The sequence below is a fragment of the Pleurodeles waltl genome, chromosome 8, assembly GCF_031143425.1.
Source record: "Pleurodeles waltl isolate 20211129_DDA chromosome 8, aPleWal1.hap1.20221129, whole genome shotgun sequence".
Lineage (NCBI taxonomy): Eukaryota > Metazoa > Chordata > Amphibia > Caudata > Salamandridae > Pleurodeles > Pleurodeles waltl.
Genome location: NC_090447.1, coordinates 260185969 through 260213307, shown reverse-complemented (window position 1 = coordinate 260213307; position 27339 = coordinate 260185969). Strand labels below are relative to the sequence as shown.

General features: G+C 41.2%; 1 protein-coding gene across 1 annotated transcript in view; it reads right to left on the bottom strand.

The window, feature by feature from the left end:
- The window catches only part of LOC138249904 (stomatin-like), a 184873-nt gene that overhangs the window by 80882 nt on the left and 76652 nt on the right, over positions 1 to 27339 (bottom strand). Inside the window, exon 6 of the mRNA XM_069204122.1 lies at positions 19815 to 19949. Within this exon, the coding sequence (XP_069060223.1) occupies positions 19815 to 19949 (135 nt within the window). The remainder of the gene's footprint in view (positions 1 to 19814; positions 19950 to 27339) is intronic.

Genomic DNA, 27339 nt, shown 5'->3' with positions numbered 1-27339 from the left:
GGAAAAATAGGGGGTATAAGAAGGGGTCACAGGAAAGGGGCATTCCTCTTCCTGGGCCACCCTTGCAGAAGTAACAGGAGCAGGGAGCGCGCTACCACCCACCCTCCAAGCAAAAATAGGGGGTTTGTTGGTGCGGGTTTTGTGGGAACAGAGAATAGAGAGCTCGCCAGGATTAGGGCAAGTTTTGATAGGGGACCAGTGTGGCAGTAGTTGGGGGTGGAGAGTCAGATGCAGGCCCATTCACACCTGAGGAGGAGAGAAAATAGGACGTATTGGGGGAAGGATGACAATATGTGGGATGCATGGGACAGAGTGAGAGGTCGGGAAGGAAGGATGCTATGCTTGGAAGGAAGAAGCGAGATTAGGTTGTGTTGAAGGGGGACAATGGGAGGATGGTGGCAAGGTGCTTTAAGCAAACAGGAACATGATAAGATGTTTAATAAAGTTATTGTGTTGTAATGTTAACTAAGGTAACAGTTTGCTAATTGAAACAGTAGAAGTGCAATTCTGTCCTAATAAATGGCCTTAGTATGCATAGCTGGGTAGGGACCATAAAAACACACCTAGGGCTCCACACAAAGCGATATCTAATAAACTAGCATAACTTGGCTTTCTGTCAATTCTTAGCTCAAAATTAAACCAAATGCAAACAATGGCCAACTGCATTGCTGCATGGTGTCACCATGTGTAACGGGTAGCTTCTACCAATTTATACGCATGCTGCAATGTACCCATGCCTGATGGAGCGTATACATTTGTACTGCAGATTCTCCTTCGAGTACAAACGTAATTCAAGACATTACCAACTCACTTTTGTGCCAATGCGCAACGATTAACGTCACCCAGAATATTTTTTTTGACTGGGCTTCTACGATGTATATTTCTGCACTATCCAAAAGATTTCCCTCCACGCAATGCAGCACTGCAGATTTACACACAGCGCTGCATGAACTTTAGTATATCTGGGCCTGAGTGTACTGATTAACGGGAAGTAGTGGTCGAACTCAGTTTAGGTAGAGGTGGATGAGAAGAGTAGATTTTGTGCCAGTATCAAGGGGCACAAAAAACCTAGCAATTTCAAGAAGCGCCAGAAGAGGAGTATATCTGTGCAAGACAGTTTTTTTTACTAACCCAATGTATTACGCATTTTTTTTAATGCCTTACATTGACCTCTCTTTTCAAGTGTTTATCCTGGCAGCTGACAAAATGGATTGTAGATGTCTGTGTGATCTTCATGGCTAAATATTTACCAAAGATTTTAAACTTAAAGCTGAAGTAATACTTTTACTTGCTGAGTGGGGGAGGGGACTGCGTTTTCAGAAAAAAAAAATTGAGGGATTCGTGCTGGGGCTGAGGTTTGTAGAGGCAAAAGAAATAGTGCAGCCTCTGTCTCTGTATTTCCCTTATCTTCAGATTTAGATAAACACGTGGCAGGCATCATAAATCCATTCTGGATATCATGAACTTAAGGATGGCTTTGACAATTCCCGTGTAGTGTCTGTCTATTGCTATTTTCAATGGTTATGGAATCTGAATTTTAAATTTCTTGTCCTACGCTGGAAGAAAACTGCGTCATCTGTCACGGGGCTATATACACGGAATCTTGCAACCGCTTTAAAAAAAAACTGCCCCTATTCTCTAACTAGTCTGCTGTGACATCACTGGTCCCCTGTGATAATGTCGTTAGTGGACCAAAAGGAATGTTATCTGCAGCTTAACATACATTTTGAAATTGACATATTAAACTGCTTCACATAGGCTTTTGCAGCAAACTGCATACGGTATGATTAAATGTTTATATTTTACAACACAGATTGCACACTTATACTACAAACCTGCAGCCAGAGTGTGTGTGCCTGTGTGTAAGTGTGCATGTTTGCGAAAGAGGGACACACAGAAAGAGACAGAAAAAAAACAAGAATGATAGGACATAAAGTACTCGCCGTCATGCTTAACAAGCATTGGCATAACCAATAGGTGTCACCTTTTGGACATTATAAGCGTGGGGTTTGGGGCTGTAGAACAGGCTCTCAAAAGCAATGGCTGCGCCAGACACGGATTACTACTAGCAATGGAAGGCGGGCGCGAAAATGAAGAAAGGGAAACGGGCGAGTGCATGAAGGATTTATAGATTGGCCTGAAACTTGTCCATCCTTTCAGAAAGGAAACCAGACAATAAAACATAACACTAAAGAGGGAGCACCGGAAGTGATGTTTTAGCTGACTTAGCCAATTAAGGTTGCTGGAGTGGAGACTGACGCTGCAACACACAAATGGTAAGCATGGGAGGGCTCCAAGCTCTTTTCCATTTACAACATGGTCTCACAAGCTCGACCCTAAAAAGGATATTACAAGTCACCTCGGGTCTTATTAGGTCATAAAGGACTCGACCTTCTGCCTTGTTCTTCTATAAGGTCAAGCACTCCTGGAATATCCTTACAACCTGTGGGTAGTGGTATATTCCTCTCATGTAAAACTTGCCTGGTCTACAGCTTGCTGCTATAATTTAGCAATTTCTTAGTGTTATCAACAAGAGGTGCACTCAAAAAAGGTTTTGATGATTACCCAGCTTATCAGTCCTTCTTTTATCAACTACATAACAGGATACGAACCTGTGACTTGCAGGTAAAACAGATTATTGCAGTTGATGCATTTAACAGCGGAATCACAAAGACAAAAATTACATGTACTAGAAATTATGACAGGTAATGGCTTAAGAAACTGGTATGGATACCTATTTATTTATTTATTTATGTATTTATTAATGTATTTATTTTGTTGTTCATTACAGAGTTGTATATAACGCAGCGCACTGTATTGAGTTACTTACCTTTCATCCAAAATAATAATAATTTCACATTGCCAAACCACGGCAACGTGGAAAACACAGCTTCCTCGTGTAAATGGGCTTAAAACTATGGATTATTACTGTATCAGGTTAGACAGGAAAATACTCCCTGAACCCGTAGACCACACGCTAAAATTTAATGCGGGAGATTTCTTTGAAGTTCTGGAGTGCTCTGAAGTTGTCACAGACAGAAAGCTACCCGCCACTTCTGTTGTGGAGTCTGATATCAGTGACATGCAGTTCCATTCCGATCAGATGACTGCATGGAGACTTCCAATGCACTTTGTAATTAGCCCTTTTAAATCACGCTCTGCCCTGACTAACCCGCCTAATACTCTGGTTGTGGTTGCTGTAGATAAGAAGTGGGACTATTTATTTTCTCTTTCTTAATGCACCCAGTGCTTCGCTTGCTATTGTAACCCCGAGCTACTGGATGCTGCATAAAATAACAGCACATGTTGAGAGAAGATAAGTCTCCAAACATAACAAGGCTTGCTAAATGTGGATGGTTACATGTGAAAATGGTATATGAGCCAAAAAGAGCAAAGTAAAAAACAGCAAAGCTCTGCTTGCAGGCAAAAACAGTGGTACAAGTACAAATAGGAGCTAGCTTGTGACATTAGTATGTGAAACAAGGTATGGATAAGAGCTAATATGCAAATCCGGAGGTATATGTAGGTATAAACTAATAGGCAAAAATGACAGAGCACACTTGGGAGGGGAAATCTCTGCCTTGTCCTCACCGTCAGTAAAACTTCATCTCCATTTCCAAAGTGTTGTGAAGACCTGGCAGTTCCAAAAGACACAACCCTTCTGTCTTCGATTTCCAACCAGTCACTTGACAGATACCGCACTTCTGAGGGCCTCCTCTACGATTTGTTCAATCATTGGGAACCACGCTCATTCTCTTAGTACTCTTTTAATCGCCACAAGTCCTCTGCAACCATCATGTGTGCGGTCAATAAATTGCTCTTATAGATCCTCCAGGATGACATTTCCCTCCCTTCTCTGCAGGATTCCGCAGCGTGTTATGGCTAGCTCCTCTCTGATGTGCTTGATGGCTACTGGCTCCTTGCGGTCTACTTCTGTGTTAAATGCAGGCCTTTTGCTCTGCCACCACTTGTGCTGCCTTACTTTCTATGTTATTTCCCATAGTGTGGGACCTCTCAGCGTTGCATCGCTGATGGTAGCGGCAGACAATAATAGAGGTGAGGCTTGTTCCACCATGAAGCTGAGATATTAATTGGCAAAGACAGTCTCATCTTTGTTGGTGTTAATGAGTGATGGGGCAAGTAATCTGCCATGTTTGATACTTTCGGGGTTTGTGCTTTATGAAGTAAGTATATTCTTGTAGTTAAATTCTCCATACCTCAATTTGTGGGGGCATTTCTGCTGTGGGGTTGCCAAATATGTCACATTGGGTTTGATGAAACATCACAGTGATGAATGGCCACATAGAGTAAATGCTCCTACTCTTGTTCTTGCTCCTGGTCCGGTCAGCCATCTGCCTGAATCTAATTTACTATGTGGACAATGGCAAGTGGAGACAATTGGTGGAGAAATGAGAAAAATATTGCTGACGTCAAACAACCAAAACATGCATTTGCCTCTCTGGATTTTGCTCAAGAAACTGTGGGTTTTCCAGCGATGTAGCACACATTTAGTACTTTTCCTCATGCCACAGTGATCACCTATACGTGACAGTTTATGCATTATGTTAATCAAAATACTAATAGTTTTCATGTAAAGTGGTGCACTGAAAAACCATATTGATGTGCATTCAATCTAGGTCACTAGTTTAGGATGATGTGGTACAAGAACAAGGCTGTTAGCTTATTAATATTTAGTTATGGTTTAGAATGCTGAATGTATACTAAATGCATAATTGAATGATACTCTTAAATTCATTTGCATTAGCCTAAGTGAGGCCTACATGGCCCTGCTTCGTGACTGTGCAGAAAATGTTTAGTCATTCTTGCTAACATGAACCTTTCTTTCAGGTTTCGTTCTCATGCGAGTCCTAGCTTGACAATAGATGTTCTATTGTTTTACATATAGTAAGCCTGGGAAGGTGCCCTTGAATACAGTACATTCAGGAACTGTGAAGTGAATTCCACATATAATGTTTCAATTTGCATGGATGAGACCAGATGGAGATGTTTCCTTTACCCTGATGGTAATGAGAACTTTCTGCAAGGTTGCTGACTGTGTCGCATGATCAATTTTCACTGGATGTTACATCTTCTGCGTCATATGGAGTGATAGATTGACAAATCATTTTGCATTTTGAAATTTATTATACAGTTCCCCAATTGGACTTTGGTCAGGATTAGAATCAGAATCCTTTCCACTCTTCGCTGCATGCTGAATCTCTAGGAATCTGAGAGGTACAGTCATCTCTGGTCTTTTCCTTTGAAATGCCTTGCAGAGATTTAGAGATCTTCCTCTTGACCCTTCACCGAGCTTCTGAAATGCTGACACCGTCACTTTTTACTAATCTGTTGCCCACTTTAGTAAGCAATCTGTTATCCCAGATTTTCTTTTTCCAGTGTCTTTTTTTTCCTTTTTGTGCTCTTCTGCTTTTTGCCCACATGTGTTTAGCCCAGCACATGTTAATCCTTGATTGGCAAATTTGTATGGTTTCTTGTTCAAACTAGCTAAATGTAGGCAACTTAAATTGCCTTTATGCTTGTAAGAACTGAACAGCGCTTGTTCTCTGTACATCAGGTGATTTTTCTGATGTTCTGTATTGTTTTTTTTCTGTGTTTAGTTCTACTAATGTTAGTTTGTTTGAATCTCATTCATCGCTTTGGCCAACCCTTGGTGATTCTGTATCTTTATAACTTTGTTTGAGAATTGTCTACATTACTTTGAGTTTGAGTTTGTAATAAAGACCCTTAACTTTATTTTGGACTGGAGTTTTCCTTGTGTGGCCACATTGGTCATACTGTTGTATTTTCACTGATCTGCTGTGAAATGTAATGCATTTTCCAGCCAACACCTTTATGCTGGCCCAAAAGATTCATTGGCCCCATTTAAAGCATTATCCTGCAAAGGAAAAATGCTTTAGCATCCACATCCTACTGCTGACCGAAGACCCCCAGCATGGGAGCTTCCAAGTCATTCTGTGAGGCGCCTCAGGTAGGCAACATGGCAGGAGTTGGTGGCACTGCTAAGCCTATTTTTCCCAATTGAGAGGAATACCCTGTAACTGCATATAGCAATGTACTTTCTTGAAGTCAAAGTCTGGCTATAAAACTGGCTATAAAATGCCAAAATGTTTAACTGAACCTGCTAAACCATAGTAACCAATTCATCCTTGGTATGATCTGCAGAGGGAGTTGATGTAAGAAGTTAATATAAAGAGTTACAGCAGTTGTACTGCAGAGCAAAAGAAGAAAATACAGCTGGGCAGGCTAGGACATATCTCCCCTAAAGGGAAACTCAGAGGACATACTATTCACACACAGACTATATCTGGTGGTAATAGAATATATACCGAAAGCGAAGCTTAGCCCTTCCTTGGTAGAAAGTGCTCTAGTTATTTACCAAAAATGAGTTATTGAAACGACTAGAGAAACAAAAAATATTGATATCATTTTCATTTTATAAAGCACGACAAATGCCTGAAGACGTCTTGGCTCTGACATCAAGTCCAGGTAGGTAGCACTGAACAGACCAGTCTAAAACAGGGGTAGTGAACTGCCAGATTTTAATGTGCTTTCTAAAACTAGCTAAATTCACCGGAGTTCTAAGATCAAGGGGGAATGAGTGCCATAGCTTACTTGTGGAGTACACAAAGCTCTCATCATCACATGTGACTTTATTACAGTTAAGTATTACCAGAGTTCTAGATGCAATGGAGTGCAGGTGTCTTCTGGTTACGTACCACCTAAAACATTTCTGCTAAGGTTTAGGGCCAATCCCATATAGGAATTTATGGGCCACACAGAGTGCATTAAAGGCCACTTGTTTTTTAATCAGGAGCCAGTCAAGATCAACTAAAACTTGAGACTTAGGTAAATGCCTCTGAGGACGGGCAGCAGAGTTCTGTATGAGTTGGAGTTTGGTAAGAGTACCTAAATGAAGACTCTGATAAAGAGCATTGCAGTAGTCCTGCCGAGACAACACCAGCACAATAACAACTAATATTTTTAGTTCAAAGGGGATGAAAGGAAGAATCTTGCTTGTCATTTTCAGAATGAAAAAACAAGACAAAGTGATATTGCTAACCTTGTCTCTGAAAGTAAGGTTGGTGTCAAACACCACCCCTAAATTCTTGACTTTCAACGCTGGTCTGGGGGATTGCCCAGGGAAAAAGCCCATCAAGAAGAGTTCCAAAACGAGGTGTCCTTGCCAAAGAGAAGAATCTCAGTTTTGTCAAAATTTAGCTTAAGGCAATTAGGCCTCATCGAATGCCCACCTCACTCATGCAAGTATTGAAGTGCATTGCAGCATCCTCAACACTGTTCTGAATGTGCACAATAATTTGTGTGTCGTCTGCATAAGCAATGGTGGAAAAGCTAAAGGATTTAATCAGTTTCACTAAGGGGGTAACTATTAAACAGTATCGGGCTCATATAAGAGTCCTGGGGGGCACCGCAAGGTAATGAGAAGAACTTTGATTTAAATTCCCCAAGACAAAACGACTGTTGCTATCAGAGATAAAGGAGATTAAAAGTTCTAAGGCCAGATCACAAACCCCGAAGTGGGCAAAGCGTTTGGTGAGGTCGTCGTAACTCACCATATCGAAAGCAGCTGAAAAATCGAGCAAAATCAGTACCGCCTTCCCGTCATTCTCTATAATAGTTCTGATTACTTCAGAAGCTCCCACCCAAAGCTGTTTCGGTACTATGGTTTGATCTAAACCCACACTGAGCTTCATCTAAGAGACTGCACCTATTCAAAAATTCAGACAAAACGATGTTCAGATGCCTTTCAAGATTTTTGGCCACCATAGGAAGGTGAGAATTTTGCTCTTCGTTGGGCTCAAGGACCGTTTTTTCTCAGAAGGGGGAGTATCATAGTCCTTTTACATTCATTAGGGCCTGACCCATAGTGATCACCCTGTTCGCCTAATTAGTCAAAGTGGGATCAACAGTTTCTGCTAACTCCTGAATTAATTTTGAAGGACAGGGGTCTGAAGGTGCACCAGATTTAGTGAGGGCAATAAGTTCAGTCATCCAGTCGACAGTAAGCAATGGGAACTCATTAAGCACCTGATTTTTAGGCCTAGGAGTCTCAACACCGGGATAATTGGGATGACTACTGATGTTTATGTCGAAATCATTATAAACAACCTTAACCTTATTTCGAAAATACTCATCCAGACTGGCGCAAAAACGACTGACTTGGTAAGACAATAGAGTGGAAGGAAGGTCAGGAAAGCTTTTTAGTAGTTTTAAACAGCTCTTTAGTTGAGTTTTTAGCTGAATTAAACTTCTTTGTGAAATTCTTGGATTAATAAGCTTTTCATAGTCAAGCAATTGTTCTTTGTATTAATCCTTTTCCATTGGGTTATAGCCATTTCTCCAGTTTCTCTCTTGTCTACGACATTTTTGTTTTGGCTCTCTAAAATTAGAAGAGAACCAAGGTGCTGTAGGTTTAGCTCTGTGACTTTTTACTTGTCTCAGAGGGGCCAGGTCAGATACAGTTAAACTGATCCAGTTCTCATAATTTGTTGCGTAGATATTGGGGTCATCCTTCAAGTGGGGTTTGGTAGTGCCCAGAGTTCGCCTGAGTTAATTTATGTTCACTTTATTCTATACCATCACTTTGCTTATCTTAGTCCTAGCAGCAATGGGATGCAAAATTAGAGTTTTAAGACTAAATCCAACAGCCTTATGATCAGACCAGGATAAAGGTATTGCTGCGTCGAACTTCAGCTCGGGGTGGCTTGAGAATATGGCATTAAGAGTATGACCAGCATCATGCGTAGCAGTATTGATCAATTATTTAAGGTTAAAGCAGTTTAGATTGTCTAGTAGGTGTACAGTGTCTTTATTATCAAGATAATCCAGGTAAAAACTAAATTCACCCACAATGGTATAGTTGCAGTAATGTGCACTGGCCAGCATAAACTCATTTAAAGAGATCAAAAAGTCGGTTTAGGACCAGGTGGCTTATATATCAAGAGATCATATATAAAGTATATATGACATGTATAAAGTATATATGTCATTAAAGTCTTCTAAAATGGACTCAAGCACATACAGTATGAACTTAGAGGGAGGGAAGCCACAGCCTCTATCGGCAGTATTCGCAGTTACAAAAGCCACTCAGTATAAAACCTGATGGCCTTGAGAAGGCAAATAAAGATAAAGTTCAGCAACATACTTAACACGAAATCAGTCATCCATGAGTGTGTTATGTCCCAGCTTGGTATGCCTCTGTAGCTTACAGTGGAAACCAGTCAACTAGCTCTTGCAGTCACCCTGCTGGTCCTGGGATCAAGTGTCAGGCTGGCCTCAAGCAGCAGGGTAGTCTTCTGAGGAGCAAGGTAGACCTCATGCAGCAGGGCAGGCCTCTGGTTGCAGCAGGGCAGTCCTCTGGAGAACATGGCAGTCCTTAAGCAGTAAGGAAGTCCTCTGGGGTGCACAGCAGTCCTTCTGAAGCCTTCCACAGGTTCAGGAGTAAACTGAAGAAGTGTTCTGAGGGTCCAGTATTTATACCTGGGGCCGGCCTTTGAAGTGGGTAAATTTTCTATCAAACCCCTTGTCCGGTTCTGGAAAGTCTTTCCATTCATCTGCCAGGCTCCAAGAAGGCTCGGGTGACAAAAGACTAGTGTCAGGTAACTTTCTGTGTGCACTGGAGGTAGCCCTTTGAAGTTTAAGTGGGGCAGGGAACAGCTTTCCCCCCAGGCATCCTGGTAGGATGGCCCATTCTACCAACATCTATTCCCCTTTTGTCTCACTGTCTGGAAGGAATACACAAAGCCCAACAGTAGGGTCATGGGACCCAGGACACTGGACACACGCACAAACAGTTAGGACAAGAAATGCCAATTTCCTAAAAGCGACAATTTCAGAATTGTGACTTAAGATTCAACATTACATTTTGCTAGTTTGAGTAACAAACCACAACATTTAACCATCTAAATCTGCCTAGAGCCCACTTGAGCCCCTCATAGTGCAGGTTTAGGGCTCTATTTTTCTTAAAATCTTTTTAACATCTACTTGCATCCTCAGCAAAATGCCTGTATGATTGTTGGGCAGGTTTTTACAGCTACGATGACACTAAGTTGCACAAGGTCCTCCCACACAAAGTAGATTTACAGCCCTTGTAAATCACTTCAACGCACAGCACTATCCTATCTTAAATAAGTTACAATGTGGCTGATAAAAATGTTTTCATGCTGTCTTCTCTCAGAGCCATTACCATTCTTGCCCCTATCTGTAGAAAGTAGCATGTTCAATCCTGAATAGCTCCCTTCACATTGATGCATAAACAAATGCCTTTATTTACTGTACCCACTTCACACTAAAATGTGTGCAGAATCCGAAACACACGGAGCCTTATTACGTCCTTGGTGGAGGGGATTACTCTATCCCAAACGTGACAGATATCCTGTCTGCCGTATTAAAAGTTCCATTATATTCTATGGAACTTGTAAAAAGGCAGGCGGGATATCCGTCACGTTTGGGACAGATTAATCCCCTCAGCCAAGATCGTAATCAGGTCCATGGTCTCTGATGTCGATTTCAGAACTGTCAAGTGAGCTAGAATATACACTGTTCTGGGATAACTACTGCATCTATCTCCCCACAGTCTCCTCTCTTCTTAAGAAAATCACGCATCCAGCAGGACTTTGCAAGCCATATCATTTCTAAATCAGACTCAGTGATCATATTTGACCTTATATCAAAACTTTCCATAGGCTACTATTAAGTGACCACTGCCAATTGAAAGTTCATAGGCTCATCTACAAATCCTTTCATTCTATTACTTTCAAATTAATCTCATACCTAATATTTTCTAATAAAACAGTGGCACACTTGGGTCCAAATTTAGCAAGACTTTGCGCTTACACTAGCATGTCGCAAAATAGCACATTCTGTTTACTATTCAAAGCAAAAGGTTTTTGCCATGTGAACTTTATGCATCACAGAAACGACTTTAAGCCACTTTGTGTTGATTGGTGTCAAGAGGGCTTTTTTGGAGATTACTGTGGTGTTGCTGAGGGGCGGATCAACGCGAGCAGTCCTTAGTTTTAATGAAAATCCCAATATACGTAAGCAGCCTGACCTGGCTTCACATCAAAAACTAATGCCTACTTGAAGCTGGTGCAAACGAGGGGAATTGTGTTAATTTCTTAAAAACCTATGCATTGCATGTCTGCTGCAGTGCATTGGTCAATTTCTGAGTTTGTCTATGCATAGGAATCTGTACTGAAAGGTATGCATCCAGTACAAATACTATGCTAGACAGCACATATGTACCTCTGCACCAAGGTGAGAGATCATACATCGTGCAAGGCACCCTATTTGTGCACCAGTGCAACGGAATAACTCCAGCAAACTGCTGGTCTGTGTAGACATGGTGTTGTGTTTTCTCACTTTACTATGCACATCAACATATTTGATACTGTGCTGCTAAACATAAAACATTTGGAAACCTGGGCGTCTGTTTATTGAATATGAATCTTCTGGGCTTTCTGAGCTTTCTACTGTTGACGATGTCCTACCCTTTGGGATGTTCTTCCTCAGCACAAGAGAAACATCCCAAACTTCTATGACTGCAGAAGATACTTACTTAGAGTTTGGCCACCACACCAACCTAGTTGTTGCCCCACCACTTTTAGAATGTTTGTAATTCAAAATTTTCATCAGCAGAGCCTCAGCTGGCTATGCAGTTGCAAACCTTTGACTTGTCAACCTGTCTGCCACATGGCTGCAAGATTACAGTGGGGACAGGTCCTCCCTATTTAGAGTTTCTTATATCCCCTGCCTGGATCCACCAAACAGTGGCCCTCTTGTGCAGGAAGGAAACTCCCTGCAAGTAAAAATAGTCAAACTTATCCACTTCCTACTTATATTTCATTCTTCCAGCAGACTCAACAAGTTCCATAGAGTGGTTGGTGGTGGTCGGGATTGTTAATTCTCCATCATACACCATATACTAATCCGGATGAATTCGTAAAACTGTATGGAGAAAACATGCTAGCTTTTAATATGGTTGAAATGTCCCCTCAATATTTAACCATGTATCTGTGGATATAAATAAATTATAAGGGTCTACCCAACATCAATTTTAACTGTTTTAGGGGAGGTGTATTTTCAAGGCAGAGGGTGAATCACCATCACAATAGAGATTGGAATTGTGTTTTAACAGATAAGGTTGTACTAGCTCGTACAGGCGCGGAGGTGGTACTTCCAATAAGCCTAGAGGTAGTCTAATCTTCTTAATCCTTTCATCCATGCATTCTTACACTTGATATCACATTTTCCCTAGTTAGCACTTTTAGCTGTTAAATAAGATTGTGGAACACATTCTACAATGCCAATATTTATTCTACTGTTTGCAACCAGCTGGTACATCTGGTGGTCCCTCTAACATCTCGTTAGTTGAGAGTATTCCAAACATCTATGTGTCATGAAGATTCTCTGACAAAATCATAAAAATAATCAGAACTAAGTAATCATTCTTTGAGGAACAGGGAACTTCTTCGAAGGTTGTAAGTCAGAATATCATTAGGAAACATATCATGACAGAAATGTCTCGTCCGAAGTGAAATTTACAAAAATATCATCCCATTCACTGTAATTGTTTTCTATTATTAACTTCAGTATGACTATATTTTGTAAATTATATCTAGGATACAATGTTTCTGTCAGATGACACTTTTCTTATAATATTTTGGTACCATACCGCCTCAGCTAGGGGGCCCCCAATTCAATGAAGACCTCAGGGACGATTCCCAGCATCCTGAGTTCAAAATTGTTAGAAGTATCATTGTATATAGAAGTTTACTAGTCCAGAAGCACCCATACCCCTTTTATTAAAATATACTCACACTCCTCTAGTTTTTATTTACCACATCACTGAAACCTCTGCAAGGTTTTCAAACTCAACCAGCTGAAAATGCACAATTTTGAACCAGCATATTTATGTGATTGGAAAGCCACACATCTTTTCTGCCTAAGCTTTTATTATGCATCTTTTTGCTCAGTGAATGCAAGCAAGTAATCTTGTTTTTGTCATTTATGTAGGCACAACAATGAATGTGCTAGTGAGTTAAGCTGAGGTACTATCATACCATATCAACAATTTGACTACTTTTAGCGGTAAGATATGGTGGTGAGTGCAGTTACCTGACCAACTGTCTCCTGAGTGATGTAGTGGGATCATCTCCAATATTTTTTCATAATTGGAGCCAAAAGATTTAATTTACACCACCATTTTTCAAATATTACTGGTAAAGAACTAAAAGGTTTTATAATGCAGATCTTTGTTTACTAAAGTTTTGTGAAGGCGATTGTGGAACATAACCTGAGACAAAACACAGCATCAATTTACTAATCATTTTAAAGAGCCCAGGGAGAAACACTAAAATGCATTACATCACATGAGCACCCTTGCAACCTTTAGTAAATAAAGGACCTGGTTTGAAGAAGAAAAAATATTGAAAGATCATCTGACCTTACAATAGTGCTGGCATCTCTGATCATTCCTAACTTTGTGAATTCATACATTGTAGTAAATCACTATTATCAAAACAACCAACCATATAATACCCTATGAAAGACCCACAGACATTTTTTTATGTGAAAGCAGTCAAATTATACCACTCTAAAAACATTCAGCTCATTAAAAGGCTCAGTAATGTACCAGTCATTGCTGACAGTGTCTTAAGCAGGCTCTAATAGCCCGTTACTAAAGAAATCCCTGAAAATCTAGCAGACACAGAACCATTCTCTGACCTTCCGTCCATTGGAAAGTTTTACCTTGCAACTTTGTGCTCACCTGGAAATGTTTAAGTTTCTAATAGAAGTTAAGCCAGCCTTCTGTCCTCTTCAAGATGCAAAAATTACCCTCATTATCATAAAGAAAGAACAGCTCAATGTCACGGACCAAGGCCATGCCTGTGAATTGATAATCGGGAAATTTTATGTGGTGTCACACTTAGTGGACCACAATATGCTTCACCGCCAACTAGAGACAGCCTATATATGGAAAGACAGCACATTTTAGGCTCAGACTGTTTATAGTAAATTACACCTATGAATTGAAATTACGTTATTTTTTGCCGTGAAGATCATAGCATTCCCAGTGCCTTTTAATGCCTGCATGGCCTCACTTGTGGTTGTCCTAAGCTCTCAAAGCATTGGTTGTATTTTAAATGAAGATAGCACTCAGAGCCACATAAGAAACTTTTACGATGAAGGCACTGCTGAACAGTAAGGAACTGCCTCATCCACACTCATTAATGGATGTTTCTCAACTGACTCTGATTAAATAGATTCAAAATGCAGCTCATGTTGCTCAATGCAGAGGACTACACTTTACTTTCGTCTGAAAGGCCTATGATCATGGGCACAAGTTTCTTTCTCTCCAAAAAACCTTCCCAATTCCACATGACTCAGGGCCAGAGTTAGATCTTGGCCGTAACGGTCCTGCCATTGGTTTTCCAACTGAAAACCTGTCCATCACCTTGGCGGTCTGTCCACTAGATTTAGATGTTGACGTTCTCATAGGCGATAACTGGCCCAAGTCTCACTGACTCCGCCAAGGACTGTCATCCGCGTCAACAGTATGAGTATAACGTAGTTTACTCTCCATTAACATAGCAAACATAGGAATGGAAATCTTAAATTCAAATATACAACATACAATATATTTCAATTTAGATATTTATTATAGCTAATTAAACATTCAGTTCGCACATAATATAATCAACATAGAATCAACCAAAAAAAATTATACAACCCCCTAACCTAAAAGAAACATACATATATGAAAACATAAATAACATACCAGTAGATACGCAAAAATGAACAAAAAACACAGAACCAACAAAATCACAAAATAGTATACATACAAATTTACAACCGCCTCATACATGAGAGGATATTTAAACAGCACAATAAAGTTACTGCTTTGATGCTACAATTATGCGTTGTAATTTGGATTGTATAAAATTCAACATAATAACAGCCAATTCTAGGTTATAATTTCCTGATTCAAATTCTCGTGTTGCAGGCCTGATGGTAGCCAATCCTGGTCAGGGCTTCAAATTTGCCAATTTCAAACACTTCATGCCAATGTTCAAGACATGCCAATTTACAAGCCGACGCGCGTTTCGGTGAGTGAAGAAAAATATAAATACACCTTCATCAGGACTTTATGATTCAGTATAATTGGCATACGTACATCTTGTAATCTGCCTATCAAAGAAACATCAAAATTATTCATTACAGTTCTTTGCATAGGGGGAAAGCTCGAATCATATCAGATTTGCAACCAGACCAACTCAAGTGACTTAATTAAGAAAAAACACAGATAAAGTGCCCAAGATCAAAATCTATTAAACCAATGCTTAATAAAGGTAAATAAATCTAAAAATCCAAGGAAAGCACCATTAGTGTCCAGCAAAATGCTAGATAAAGTGCAGAAATAGAATCACCTATAGCATAAAAGTGTTGGATTACCACCGAGAGAATCTAGTCAAGAATAGTAAAAGACTAGTTTGTTTATATTAAAATAAGATAAAATACCTTAGATATGAAAGAACTTAGATATCCCTTACAGGCTGGATTAAACACTCTCCAACTTCAAATTTGTAGTCCAAAATGAAGATTCCTTAAAAAGAGCCAAGTTTTACAACCGTGAGGCCCTGTTTTCAAAACAACGATGCAAGACCAGTGACCGGCTAGCCTGTGTGATTCACCATTCTACCCTGAATAATCAAATCAGGGATATTTTTAACAAAGAATGGCACATTTTGAATTCCAATACTGAAGCGGATAAACTTGAGAAACCATTGTTCGCTTTCAGGAGGAACAAAAACCTACGGAACCATTTGGTGAAATCAGCTACCAATTTTGTATCTACTTTTGGCCAAAAGTCACTAACAGGATCTAATCCAGTTACGGGCAATTACAAATGTGGCCAATGCCACGCCTGTGACTCAGCCATTGTTGCTAAAGAGTTTACATTCAATGACAAGACTATCCCATTTATGGACATGACTAATTGTAGATCTAAAAATGTAATTTACTTGATTATTTGCCCCTGCAACCTGGGATATATAGGTGAGACCTCCAGGGAATTTAGAACTAGGCTATCAGAACATAAATCTGCGATTAGGACACAAAAGATCAACGCCCCCCTAGTTGCTCATTGGTTATCTTTAAACCACAAGGAGGTAGATATCAGGTGGATTATTCTTGAGAAAGTACTGACAAGAAACGATGTGGACCCTGAAAAACAAAGGAAAAAGAAAGAAGTGTTTTGGATTTTTTCTTTAAACACATATGAGAATGGCCTGAACGAAGATCTCCCTTGGAGCAATGCCATCTGAGTATGTATGTACAGGATTGCCTGAGGGGTCAATATTTTTCCAGGTGCCTACCACAGGGTTGCTTCGTGCTCTCCTGTGGTGGCCCTTTATCTTACTTTGAAGTGAATCCTTCACTTTATACGATAAAACTGTTTTTGGTTTATTCTTATAAAACCTTATGTTATCGATTTGTATTATATACACTATACGTATTGTATTTCACTAACCCATTTTGTGCCTACCCTTGGGACACTGAGTACCCTGTACTTTGATGTTCCAAGATGGCGCCCACTGTTTTGGGCGTGCTGGTAAGAGATGTCTACTCTTTGGTTTGATTTAGAACTGGCCATTATTTTTCATTTTTTATCTTTGGTCATTTCCTTTTGCCACTACTATATGGCTATGACTCTACAGTTTGATTGTACCTCTTATTCTCTGTAGATTTGGGCATATTTCATGCTGTTTTGATGGCTCTAAGATGGCGCATGTTTGACCATTTTCTTAGATGCCCCTACAGGCCTGTTTCTATGTTCATCACATCACCTGTAGTGATTTGGTTTAAATGGGAGGCAGCTGGGGAAGTACGGGTTATTGCTCCTCGAGAGATCATCGTTCTGGTCATATGTCCTGGATCCTGCTGATACTGGTAGGTTAGCTTTGCTGAACCTTTGTGGATTGAATTATTTTATACCGTCTGGATTGTGTCATTTCTATCTGGCTCATGACTCCCCCCTGTTTCCTTGCAGTTAGCAAGTTGTTCCCTACAAGTTGGGAATCCTTGTGGGTTTCCCCTGTGGATTACGTTTTTTAAACCATGTGAACTTGTAGGTAAGTCTGTAGTTAGCGATTGTACATATGAGCAGATTTTTTCTTTTCTATCCTGTGTACTTTCCAGCCCTGTGCAAGCTAATGATTTTCATTATGTTTGCTTTTAGAGTGAGAAAGCATAGCTTCATTTAGCTATATCCATGTGTTAGTCCTTCATTTTGGACTACAAATTTGAAGTTGGAGAGTGTTTAATCCAGCCTGTAAGGGATATCTAAGTTCTTTCATATCTAAGGTATTTTATCTTATTTTAATATAAACAAACTAGTCTTTTACTATTCTTGACTAGATTCTCTCGGTGGTAATCCAACACTTTTATGCTATAGGTGATTCTATTTCTGCACTTTATCTAGCATTTTGCTGGACACTAATGGTGCTTTCCTTGGATCTTTAGATTTATTTACCTTTATTAAGCATTGGTTTAATAGATTTTGATCTTGGGCACTTTATCGGTGTTTTTTCTTAATTAAGTCACTTGAGTTGGTCTGGTTGCAAATCTGATATGATTCGAGCCTTCCCCCTATGCAAAGAACTGTAATGAATAATTTTGATGTTTCTTTGATAGGCAGATTACAAGATGTACGTATGCCAATTATACTGAATCATAAAGTCCTGATGAAGGTGTATTTATATTTTTCTTCACTCACCGAAACGCGCGTCGGCTTGTAAATTGGCATGTCTTGAACATTGGCATGAAGTGTTTGAAATTGGCAAATTTGAAGCCCTGACCAGGATTGGCTACCATCAGGCCTGCAACACGAGAATTTGAATCAGGAAATTATAACCTAGAATTGGCTGTTATTATGTTGAATTTTATACAATCCAAACTACAACGCATAATTGTAGCATCAAAGCAGTAACTTTATTGTGCTGTTTAAATATCCTCTCATGTATGAGGCGGTTGTAAATTTGTATATATACTATTTTGTGATTTTGTTGGTTCTGTGTTTTTTGTTCATTTTTGCGTATCTACTGGTATGTTATTTATGTTTTCATAAATGTATGTTTCTTTTAGGTTAGGGGGTTGTATTATATTTTTTTGGTTGATTCTATGTTGATTATATTATGTGCGAACTGAATGTTTAATTAGCTATAATAAATATCTAAATTTAAATATATTGTATGTTGTATATTTGAATTTAAGATTTCCATTCCTATGTTTGCTATGTTAATGGAGAGTAAACTACGTTATTCTCAGAGTATTGCTTCCCTGAGTGTTACTCTCTGTATCTAGCTCAGGGACCCTGTTTAGATACGAGGTCCGCGTCAACAGTGCCATAGGAAACAGTGACTGACAGGGGGACTCCAGCCACCCTTACTGCCAGGTCAGACATTGATGGGAACACACTGGTACATCACACATAACGCACACGTACATAACTGTCATTTTGATGTCAGTATTCATTGCCAAATAAATGCAGGCACCACAATGACAGTACAGTCACCCTTGACAACTGTGTCCATGTGTGCACATTGCAAGGGGACCTGTACCTGCCATATTGTGATTCCAGTTGTAAATGTGAGTCAGTATGGGTATGTGTATGTGTAATGCAAATGGTTGGTTGGGGTGGAGGGAGCTGGAGTGGATAATGTGTGGTGCAATGTCAATAATCAGCATATGTTGTATGTGTGTATGGTGTCTCATGGATGTGCGTCAATATGTGTTTGCTACATGTACGTGTCGTGAAGGACTGGAAATGGATATGAGTGTGTATGTGGTGTGTTGTGTCATGTGTGATGCAGGTGCATAAATATGAGCAAATTGCAGTATGTGTGTGTGTGTGTGACTTACCTGTATCCTATAGCCACTGCCATTGTCCAATGTCCATTGGATCCTGCGTTGGTCTTCCTCTATCAGAAATCTGCCAGCAGTACACTGTCTGTAGGCCTTTAATATCTAAATATGGTCAGCGGGAACCAGCCTGCATAATGTCTAGGAAGAGCACTTCGTTGTGGCCATTGGCAGCTCAGCTGCAATACATCTAAATACGGCAAGCAGAACACCATCCACTTGATTGTGTTCTCAGGGCCGCAGCCATGGCGGATAGGCGGTAAGACTGCCAAGATGTAAATCAGGCTCTCAGTCTCTAATTTGTCAGTGATCTTTGCCCTAGTGCTGCTATTCATGCCTTGGATCAAAAATGTGGCAAATAATGTGTTTCTGCTATCTTCAACGTCTTTAGGAGGTCAACCTTCTTTTGATGACTCATTGCAGCCATCACAGCACTTGTCTTATCTTGGATAAGCTCAGGCAATAATATTTATGGAGGCCTCCCAAACAGAATTATAGGGCTGCTCCAAGGTTGCAAATCTAAGCATTATGGTTTGTGCTTGCAAATTGTACTGCAAATTCTACTTCAAATTCAACTGATTTCTTCACTGAAGCTGCCTTGCTCTAGTGTGAGTGCTTTATAAAAACAATGTAGAGAATAAAATCAAACTGAAAAAATGTGTTGATCTTGGCACGGTGTACAAGAGCATTCATTTTTTGCAGCAGAAACTCATGTATGTGCTCATTAGCAAATTATGTGGCACTATCTTAGAGCTGCTTTCTTAAAGGCAGGCGTGTTAGCAGACCACTGTTCTCTGGGCTACCACCCGTCTTGCCAGTCTTTATCTGTACTTGCTCACAACATTGCCTACCTTTGCTCTAGCTTCTCTTCCAGCCTCTGCTTCTGCAGCCATTGCTCTCTGTAAAGAGTCTGGGAGCTTCACGTCCTTTATTTCCACTCGTTCAACTTTTATTCCCCATTCTTTCGTTGCAATGTATAGACTATGCTGTAAAAAGGTAAATAAGTTATAAGTAACCAGATTTAATGCTGAAGGTTAGATAGTATTAGATCATTTCAGAGATGAGTTTCTTCCACATGGTTTTACTTGCCCAACACGAGTATTTCTCAGACTGTGATTTTCAAAATAGCATTCCAGTTTTGATATTAGACTAAGGCGGTCATTCTGACCGCGGCGGTCGGCGGTCGCCGCCCGCCAAGCGGTTCCCGCCGAAAGACCGCACAGCGGTTAAAAGACCGCCGCGGTCATTCCGGCTTTCCCGCTGGCCCGGCGGGCGACCGCCAGAAGACCGCCGACCGGGCCAGCGGGACAGCCCCTTCAACAATGAAGCCGGCTCGGAATGGAGCCGGCGGAGTTGAAGGGGTGCGACGGGTGCAGTGGCACCCGTCGCGATTTTCACTGTCTGCTAAGCAGACAGTGAAAATCTTTGTGGGGCCCTGTTAGGGGGCCCCTGCACTGCCCATGCCAGTGGTATGGGCAGTGCAGGGGCCCCCAGGGGCCCCACGGCACCCGTTCCCGCCATCCTGGTTCCGGCGGTGGACACCGCCAGAAACAGGCTGGCGGTAAGGGGGTCGGAATCCCCATGGCGGCGCTGCTTGCAGCGCCGTCGTGGAGGATTCCCAGGGGCAGCGGGAAACCGGCGGGACACTGCCGGTTTCCCGTTTCTGACCGCGGCGGTACAATGCCCATGGGAGCACCGCCAGCCTGTTGGCGGTGCTTCCGCCGCACTCCGCCATGGCAGTCATGGACCGCCAAGGTCAGAATGACCCCCTAAATTCAGTTCAGTGTACACAATTTGTTATTGTGATTGGGAATTTTAGCTGGTCCCACACATCACAGACAACATATTAATGATTAAGCATTCTCGTCAATATGCCAGATCCCTGATAATATAAATATTAAGCTGCACATCAGCAGTCTGCCAAGACTGTGGTGAATGTCAGACGTTTCAGATTTTCACTTAATGTTTAAGCCTGGCTTGACCGTGGAGTTGTCACCCAAATGATGTGAACAGCAGAAAAGGAGATTTAAGAAAAACGACTGAGAGAGACACTTTGGCTCTGCCTACATCTTCACAGTGGTGGTTGAACAATTTTCAAAGCGGGGGTACTGCCATCAATTGTACATCAGAGAAGTCAAAGAGATTGTGAAAATCCATGCTTCGCATAAAAACGAGTATAGTGAATGCCCCACAGTGTTGGTTGTCTGCTCTGATAAATCCTGTGTTTTTCAGAATTTGATCGGATTTTAGGTCTGGCTTGGCAGCGCAGTTGTCTTCAATGTCTTCTGCGATAACCAGTTAAAGAGCTGCAAGAAGTGGCACTAAAACAGGGGCTACATGTTGCTCTTCTCTATAAAAAATGTTGTGTTGGTTTCCCTTAGAAGTAGTCCCTTCTTCATAAGTGGCAGAATTGACAGTCATCATTATTACAAACCGAAGATAATTTGCAGCGGGAAGAGTTTTTACGTAGTTTTCATTGAACTGCTTGCAAAAACAATCATTATGAACGCTTCGTGATATACATTAGGAATGGGTTTCAGCTTGTGAACTCCTTGACAAACAACACAGGCAGGGGTTTTACATTGTGACTCCGTTGACAAATGCTGTAGGAAGGGGATTCAAATTGTGGTTTCTGACAAAAGAAATAGGAAGGCGTTTTAGGTTGTAAATTCTCTGCCAAATATAATTAATCTGGGTCTTATATAGTGAAGCTGGTGACAAACACCATATGAAGAGCTTTTCATTTTGAACAATTTCACATGTACAATAGGCATGTGTTTAACATCGTCAACCCTATGAGAAATGCAGTAAGAAAGTATTCACTAAATATAAATCCCATTTAGGTCCAGCGATAGTAATTGCTTGGTGTTTCCAGAAAGAGAGTTAATATTCATTTCAATATATGGAATAGATACATTGGGTCTGCCTAAAATGTTTGATGGGTCTGTCTAAACAGAGAACTTAGGGGAATTTTGAGATTCATGTTGAAGTCAATTGGCTTACTTTATTGCTTGTTAACTGTGGTGCTATGGCAGTAGGACTCTTATTATACATTGTAAACAACTTGACAATGCCTGTAGGCTTAACCTTTTTCACTCTCCGGACGCCTGTCTCTGGACGTATTCTGCTTACCAGGTGAAGGTAGGAAAGTCTTATATCACCTGCATTGAGGAGTAGATTTTTAGGGATCATCTCTTTGGTATGGCCCTAATGAACTGCTGTGACCTTCGTTTAGGCAGTTACCTGAGCAGAAACATGTTGGCAGGGCCACGGATGTAATACCAACACCATCCATGGTATACGTTTTTCAAAATACATAGGTTACCTATGAACAAAGGACTCCCTTTAGGTTTATCCCAATGTAGTTTTAGAACTGAATCCCTGATTTATCAAGGATGTATAACTTATTAAGAACTACCTCATAGCCCGAGGTTGAGCCCACCCTGGTAGTATTATCTTACCAGGCTGTGGTGAGAAAGCCAATGATGAAGTATGCCGCATAATGTGGGTGAGGCTTCCTCAACCAGAAACCCTGGATCCTGAATTTTGCCCTGGTGCTAAAAGCAACTGGACACATCCTTTTTGTTCTGTTTAAGCTTCTTCTCATCTCTGTATTCTGTGTGTTTATATGTTCTGTTAGAAATTGGGTCTCTGGCTGGCAGCAGTATGTACCCTTGTCTAAGTAGGGACCACAATCCTTGTCAGGATACGTCAGTTACGCGTCCTAAATTAACCTGTGCTCAATCTAAGAGGCAATGCGTAAAGTAACACAGTAACAACACCACAAAAAGAGTCCACACCAGCTTAGAAAAATAGGGAATATTTATCTGATTAAATTTAGGCCCAAATGAGGTTATCACGGTTCAAGCAAAGTATTGAAACTCACAGTGCTGAAAAAGATGCAGATGCTCATTTAAGTTATCTTTAGAGGAGTACTAGAAATGTACTTGTGAAGAAAATTCCAATGCAGTATCCCAAACAGAATGGTTTGCAGGGCATCTTGGTTTCCCTGACACCCAATATTGGAACAGAAACACACAAGAAGCAGCCCAGAGCTGCAACGTGTAGTCTTGCTGGGTATGCATACATGGTGGCTGAGTAGTCAGCCCGCTCCCCTAACTCATAGTACCTTGTCAATGTCTGGACAGCTGAGTGAAGATTTCCTCATTTGCGGTGTCTGGGCTGGTCACAGTGGGTGGTGCAGAATGTTGGGCCATGCTTGACACACTGACCTTGGTAAACAAAGAAGTGCTACATGGCACTGACTTGACAAACGAAGAAGGGCATGTCATGTGCTGAGTTTGGTCAATGAAGAAGTGCTCAATACACAATGACTTTTGTGAATGAAAAAGCCCTCGACATGCGCTGACTTTGGTGAACAAAGAGGCGCTCAACAAGTGCTGGTCAGAGGGAGCACACTGTGCACTCGAAGCAGTTAGATACACGGTTCCTCATTGAGACACACTGCTACCAGACTCACAGGCGACAGAATCCCATGGTAGTCTGTATCTTTGATGGCCCTGAGATTTCCAACTGGGTGCAAGGCAATAAGCACTTGGAGTTACTTTCCTTTGAGGTTGTTGAGCAGGAGTAGTCCTTCTCACTGCAGGAGGCAGCAGGCCACCACAGCAAAGCAAGTTGCAAATTGTCAGTCCTTCCTAGCAGCACAGCAATCAGCAGTCAGTAGGCCAACACAACAGAACAAGTAGCAGAGTGGCTGTCCCTCTTGCCAGCACAGCTCCTCTTCTTGGCAGAGTCTTCTTAGGACCCAAAAGTAAACTGATTTGGTGGGGTTTGGGTTCCAGTACTTACAGCAAAATGTGTGTTGAAATGTGGGGACTTCAAAAGAGGACTTTGAAGATCACATAGTCCCTTCCCTGGCTCCAGACACTCTACAGTGGGGTATGCAATCCTTTGTATTGGGTCCCTTTTCAGGTGTAGGTGTCATCTCCTCCCTCCCATCTAGCCCAGAAAGACCCAACAGCTAGGTGATGGCCCATCAGGATGCAAATGTCACACCTAATCTCCCTTTGTTTGTAACTGTCTAGAGGGAATGCACAAGGCCAACTGTCATTGACCCCAGACATGTATTCAGAGACAGGCAGAGGCACAGAATGGTTAAAGTAAGAAAATGGTAATTTTCTAAGAGTGGCATTTGCAGACCTAAAATTTAGAATCTGACTTCACTATAAAGTGCGATTTTAAATTGTGAGTCCAGAAACACCAAGAGTACATGTTTCTATCTCTTACCTTTTGGAAAAGACAATTAAACTATGTTTTAAGTCAATATCAATGTTAACCTAGGGGAGAGCTAGACCTTGTAGCAGTGAAAAAGGATTGAATTTAAGGGTTTTCACTACCTGGGCATGTTGAACTTAAAAGTACATGTCAAACTCTTTTAATACACTGCACCCTGGCCTTGGGGCGAACCAGGACCTACCTTAGGGGTAACATATATGTAATAAAAATGAAGGTTTGAGCCTGGCAAGTGTATACACTTGCCTGGACGAAATGGCAGTTCAAAACTGCACCCAAAGGTTTAGCAGTGGCAGGCCTGTGACAGGTTTGAAAGGCTACACTAGTGGGTTACACAACCAGTGCTGCTGGCCCACTAGTAGCATACAGGCCCTAGGCACACATAGTGCCGTTTACTAGGGACTTACTAGTAAATTAAAAAAGCCAATGGTGGAAAAGCCAATCTCACCCTTTTTAGAGTACAGAGCACCTGCACCTTAGCACTGGTTAGCAGTGGTAAAGTGCCCAGGAGCCTCAAACCCAACATAAATGAGCAGAAAAACAGGATATCAGAGGGAAAAAAGTTAGGGGAACCACGCCAAGGATGCCAGGTCTAACTGGTTCTGAATTCTGGAGTATATACAGTGAGCTGCTCTTTTCTCCCTTTATCTCTCCTTGTGGTATAACAGCTCTACAAAAGAGACAAGGGGGAAGTCAAGGCCCTTCTGGGAATGACAGTGCCAGTAAAAGGATGAGGGTGAGAATTAAAGGGACAAAGAAAAATGAGCATAAAGAGGATATTCTGCATTCAGCCAGGTTCTCCTCCCCACTGCCCTATAGAAGCGGAGGAAGTTTGCCTCATGGCCAATTCACCATTGACTTTTTAGATACTTTAAACCCACAGGGAGGGGGGGGGAGTAAGCATCTCAATTGCCAAGATACCATCAGGACTCCAAGCTACATGCTGGACCTGGTCAATTGGTTGAGTCACTAATATCCAGGGAAGGGAACCCATGGTACTTTTCTGCCAGCCCCCTCTCAGATTTACCTGAGCCACGCCTATAATCACCCTCCCAAAGCTGTCATAGTTTGGGATAATGCATGACATGTTTCCATGTAATTGCAGTTAATGCTACTAAGAAACAGACCCTGGGAACTGAGCCAAATAAAACAAATTCCTGTATGACCTCCTTAGCGAGACCAGCAGCTCACTATGACACAGAGGGTAAGGACAAATTGAGTCTTTTAATATAGAAAAAACAGTTCCTCTTTCTCTGTTAATATTTCAAGAGCCCTAATGTTAATAAAAAGGTCTATGGGTTGATGAAGTTACGGTTAGTTAACAGCTCTCACTTAATACTTCCTACTAAGGATAAGGGAAGAAAAGCCTGGGCCAATGGTAAGCAAGAAATGAGTGAGGAAGAGGTCAACAATGGGTAAAAAATGAGAACAGAGTAGGGAGTGTTCTACCGATAAAGGTACCAGTCGCTGAAGTAAAGCCCACAGCAGAATCCTTGCTGGAGAATTTGGATAAAAGAAATCAATCAAGGAGTACTTCTGATGGCCTACGTAAACTAAAGAAGCTGGAGGATTACTTAAAGGCTAGAAACAGAGAACATAAGGAAATGGTCCCTCCCGTAAGACAAAGAAAGAAAGAAGGAAAAAGGATTCTTCCTTCTTTTTATTTTATTTGCGGGGGAAATTAGTAGCAGTCAGGGCAGAGATCTTCAAATGGTTTTTATGTTTCTTGGTACAAAATAGGAAAAAAATCATATAAATTGTGACCATTAATTAGATCCAATCTTCTGTTTGTATTCCTAAATGTTTCCTCCCTGCACTCCTTAACATCAATAGAATTAAAATAAGTACCACTTATAAATAATAAGCACAGCAGAGAGGGGACAACATTGAGTTTTTATTCATCTTTGGTCATCTCGGGCACAAGAGGTAATGGTGAATGCAGGGAAATAATTACATGGGCAGGGCCTAGGATTATTTGGGCAAGTGGAACTAGAGGTAAGAGTAGTAAAAATGTTTCTTAATAATCTTGCTGGACTGAGTTAGCAGACAAGTTAATCTCTCTCTAGTTGAGGGGTTCAGGCTGGTCAAGATACACACTGTGAAAGTTAGCAGCAGTAAACTAAGAATATCTATTCCGCACAGCAGAAAATAAAAGGTAGCTCATTATTTACAATCTCTGTAGTTCCCCTTAGTAAGCTGAAGGAAGAAGGTCAGGCTGACTAAAGAGCGTGAATGTTATAGTGTGGCTTGCTTCTTAACTGGGGTGGTTAGGCACAGACGGCATCGTTGTTAATGAAGATTAATTACTAGGAGTGATCTCTGTTAACTCGGTTGGTGATTTTATGTTTTTCCTTAATATTGGCTCATGGATATTTATTGTTTAAGTAATGAGACTAGGGGCCTTATTTAGATTTCAGCAGAGGGGTTGCGCTGTCACAATAGTGGCAGATATCCTGTCTGCTGAAATCAAAATCCCGTTGTTTGCTATAGAATGTAGGTTTCGGGGGACGGTATATCCATTACCATTGTGATGGAGTAACCCCGCCACGGAAATCTATATCAGACCCTAAGACTTTTTTAACTGCACATCTTGTGTCATTTGAGTGAATACTCATTTTATTGTAGTCTATGTTTTAATTTATTGCATCTTTTACAGGCGCAGCTCCTCCATTATAGTGGTAGAGCTTCATCCCACTAACAAAATGCCCCCAGTTAAGCCCCAGAGATGAAAAACATAATGGTAATAAAGTTAATTTACTACCATTTTATTTTTCACCAACTCATCCCGAGGTGAGTGTCAGGACGGAGCGGGCCATTGCTCCTGAGTGGAAGCAGCGACCTGTGCACTCAAGTTTAAAGTGCGCATCTCTCTTTGGCCAGCTGTCTAGCTATGGCCAGCCAGACATGCACATTTGAAACCCCTCTAATTCAGTTGTTGTAGATAACTGTGTTAGAGAAAGGACAGGCCTTCAGTGCTCTTGAGAGCACTGAGAGAGGCCGCTCCCTGATGGTGAATGTGTTACAAACAGACAAAGGAACCCAAGGTTACTTAGAGATCTAGGGTAGTCCTAAAGAGATAAGGAACCAAGGTCCCTAAGCGTACACACAACAGAGTAATGC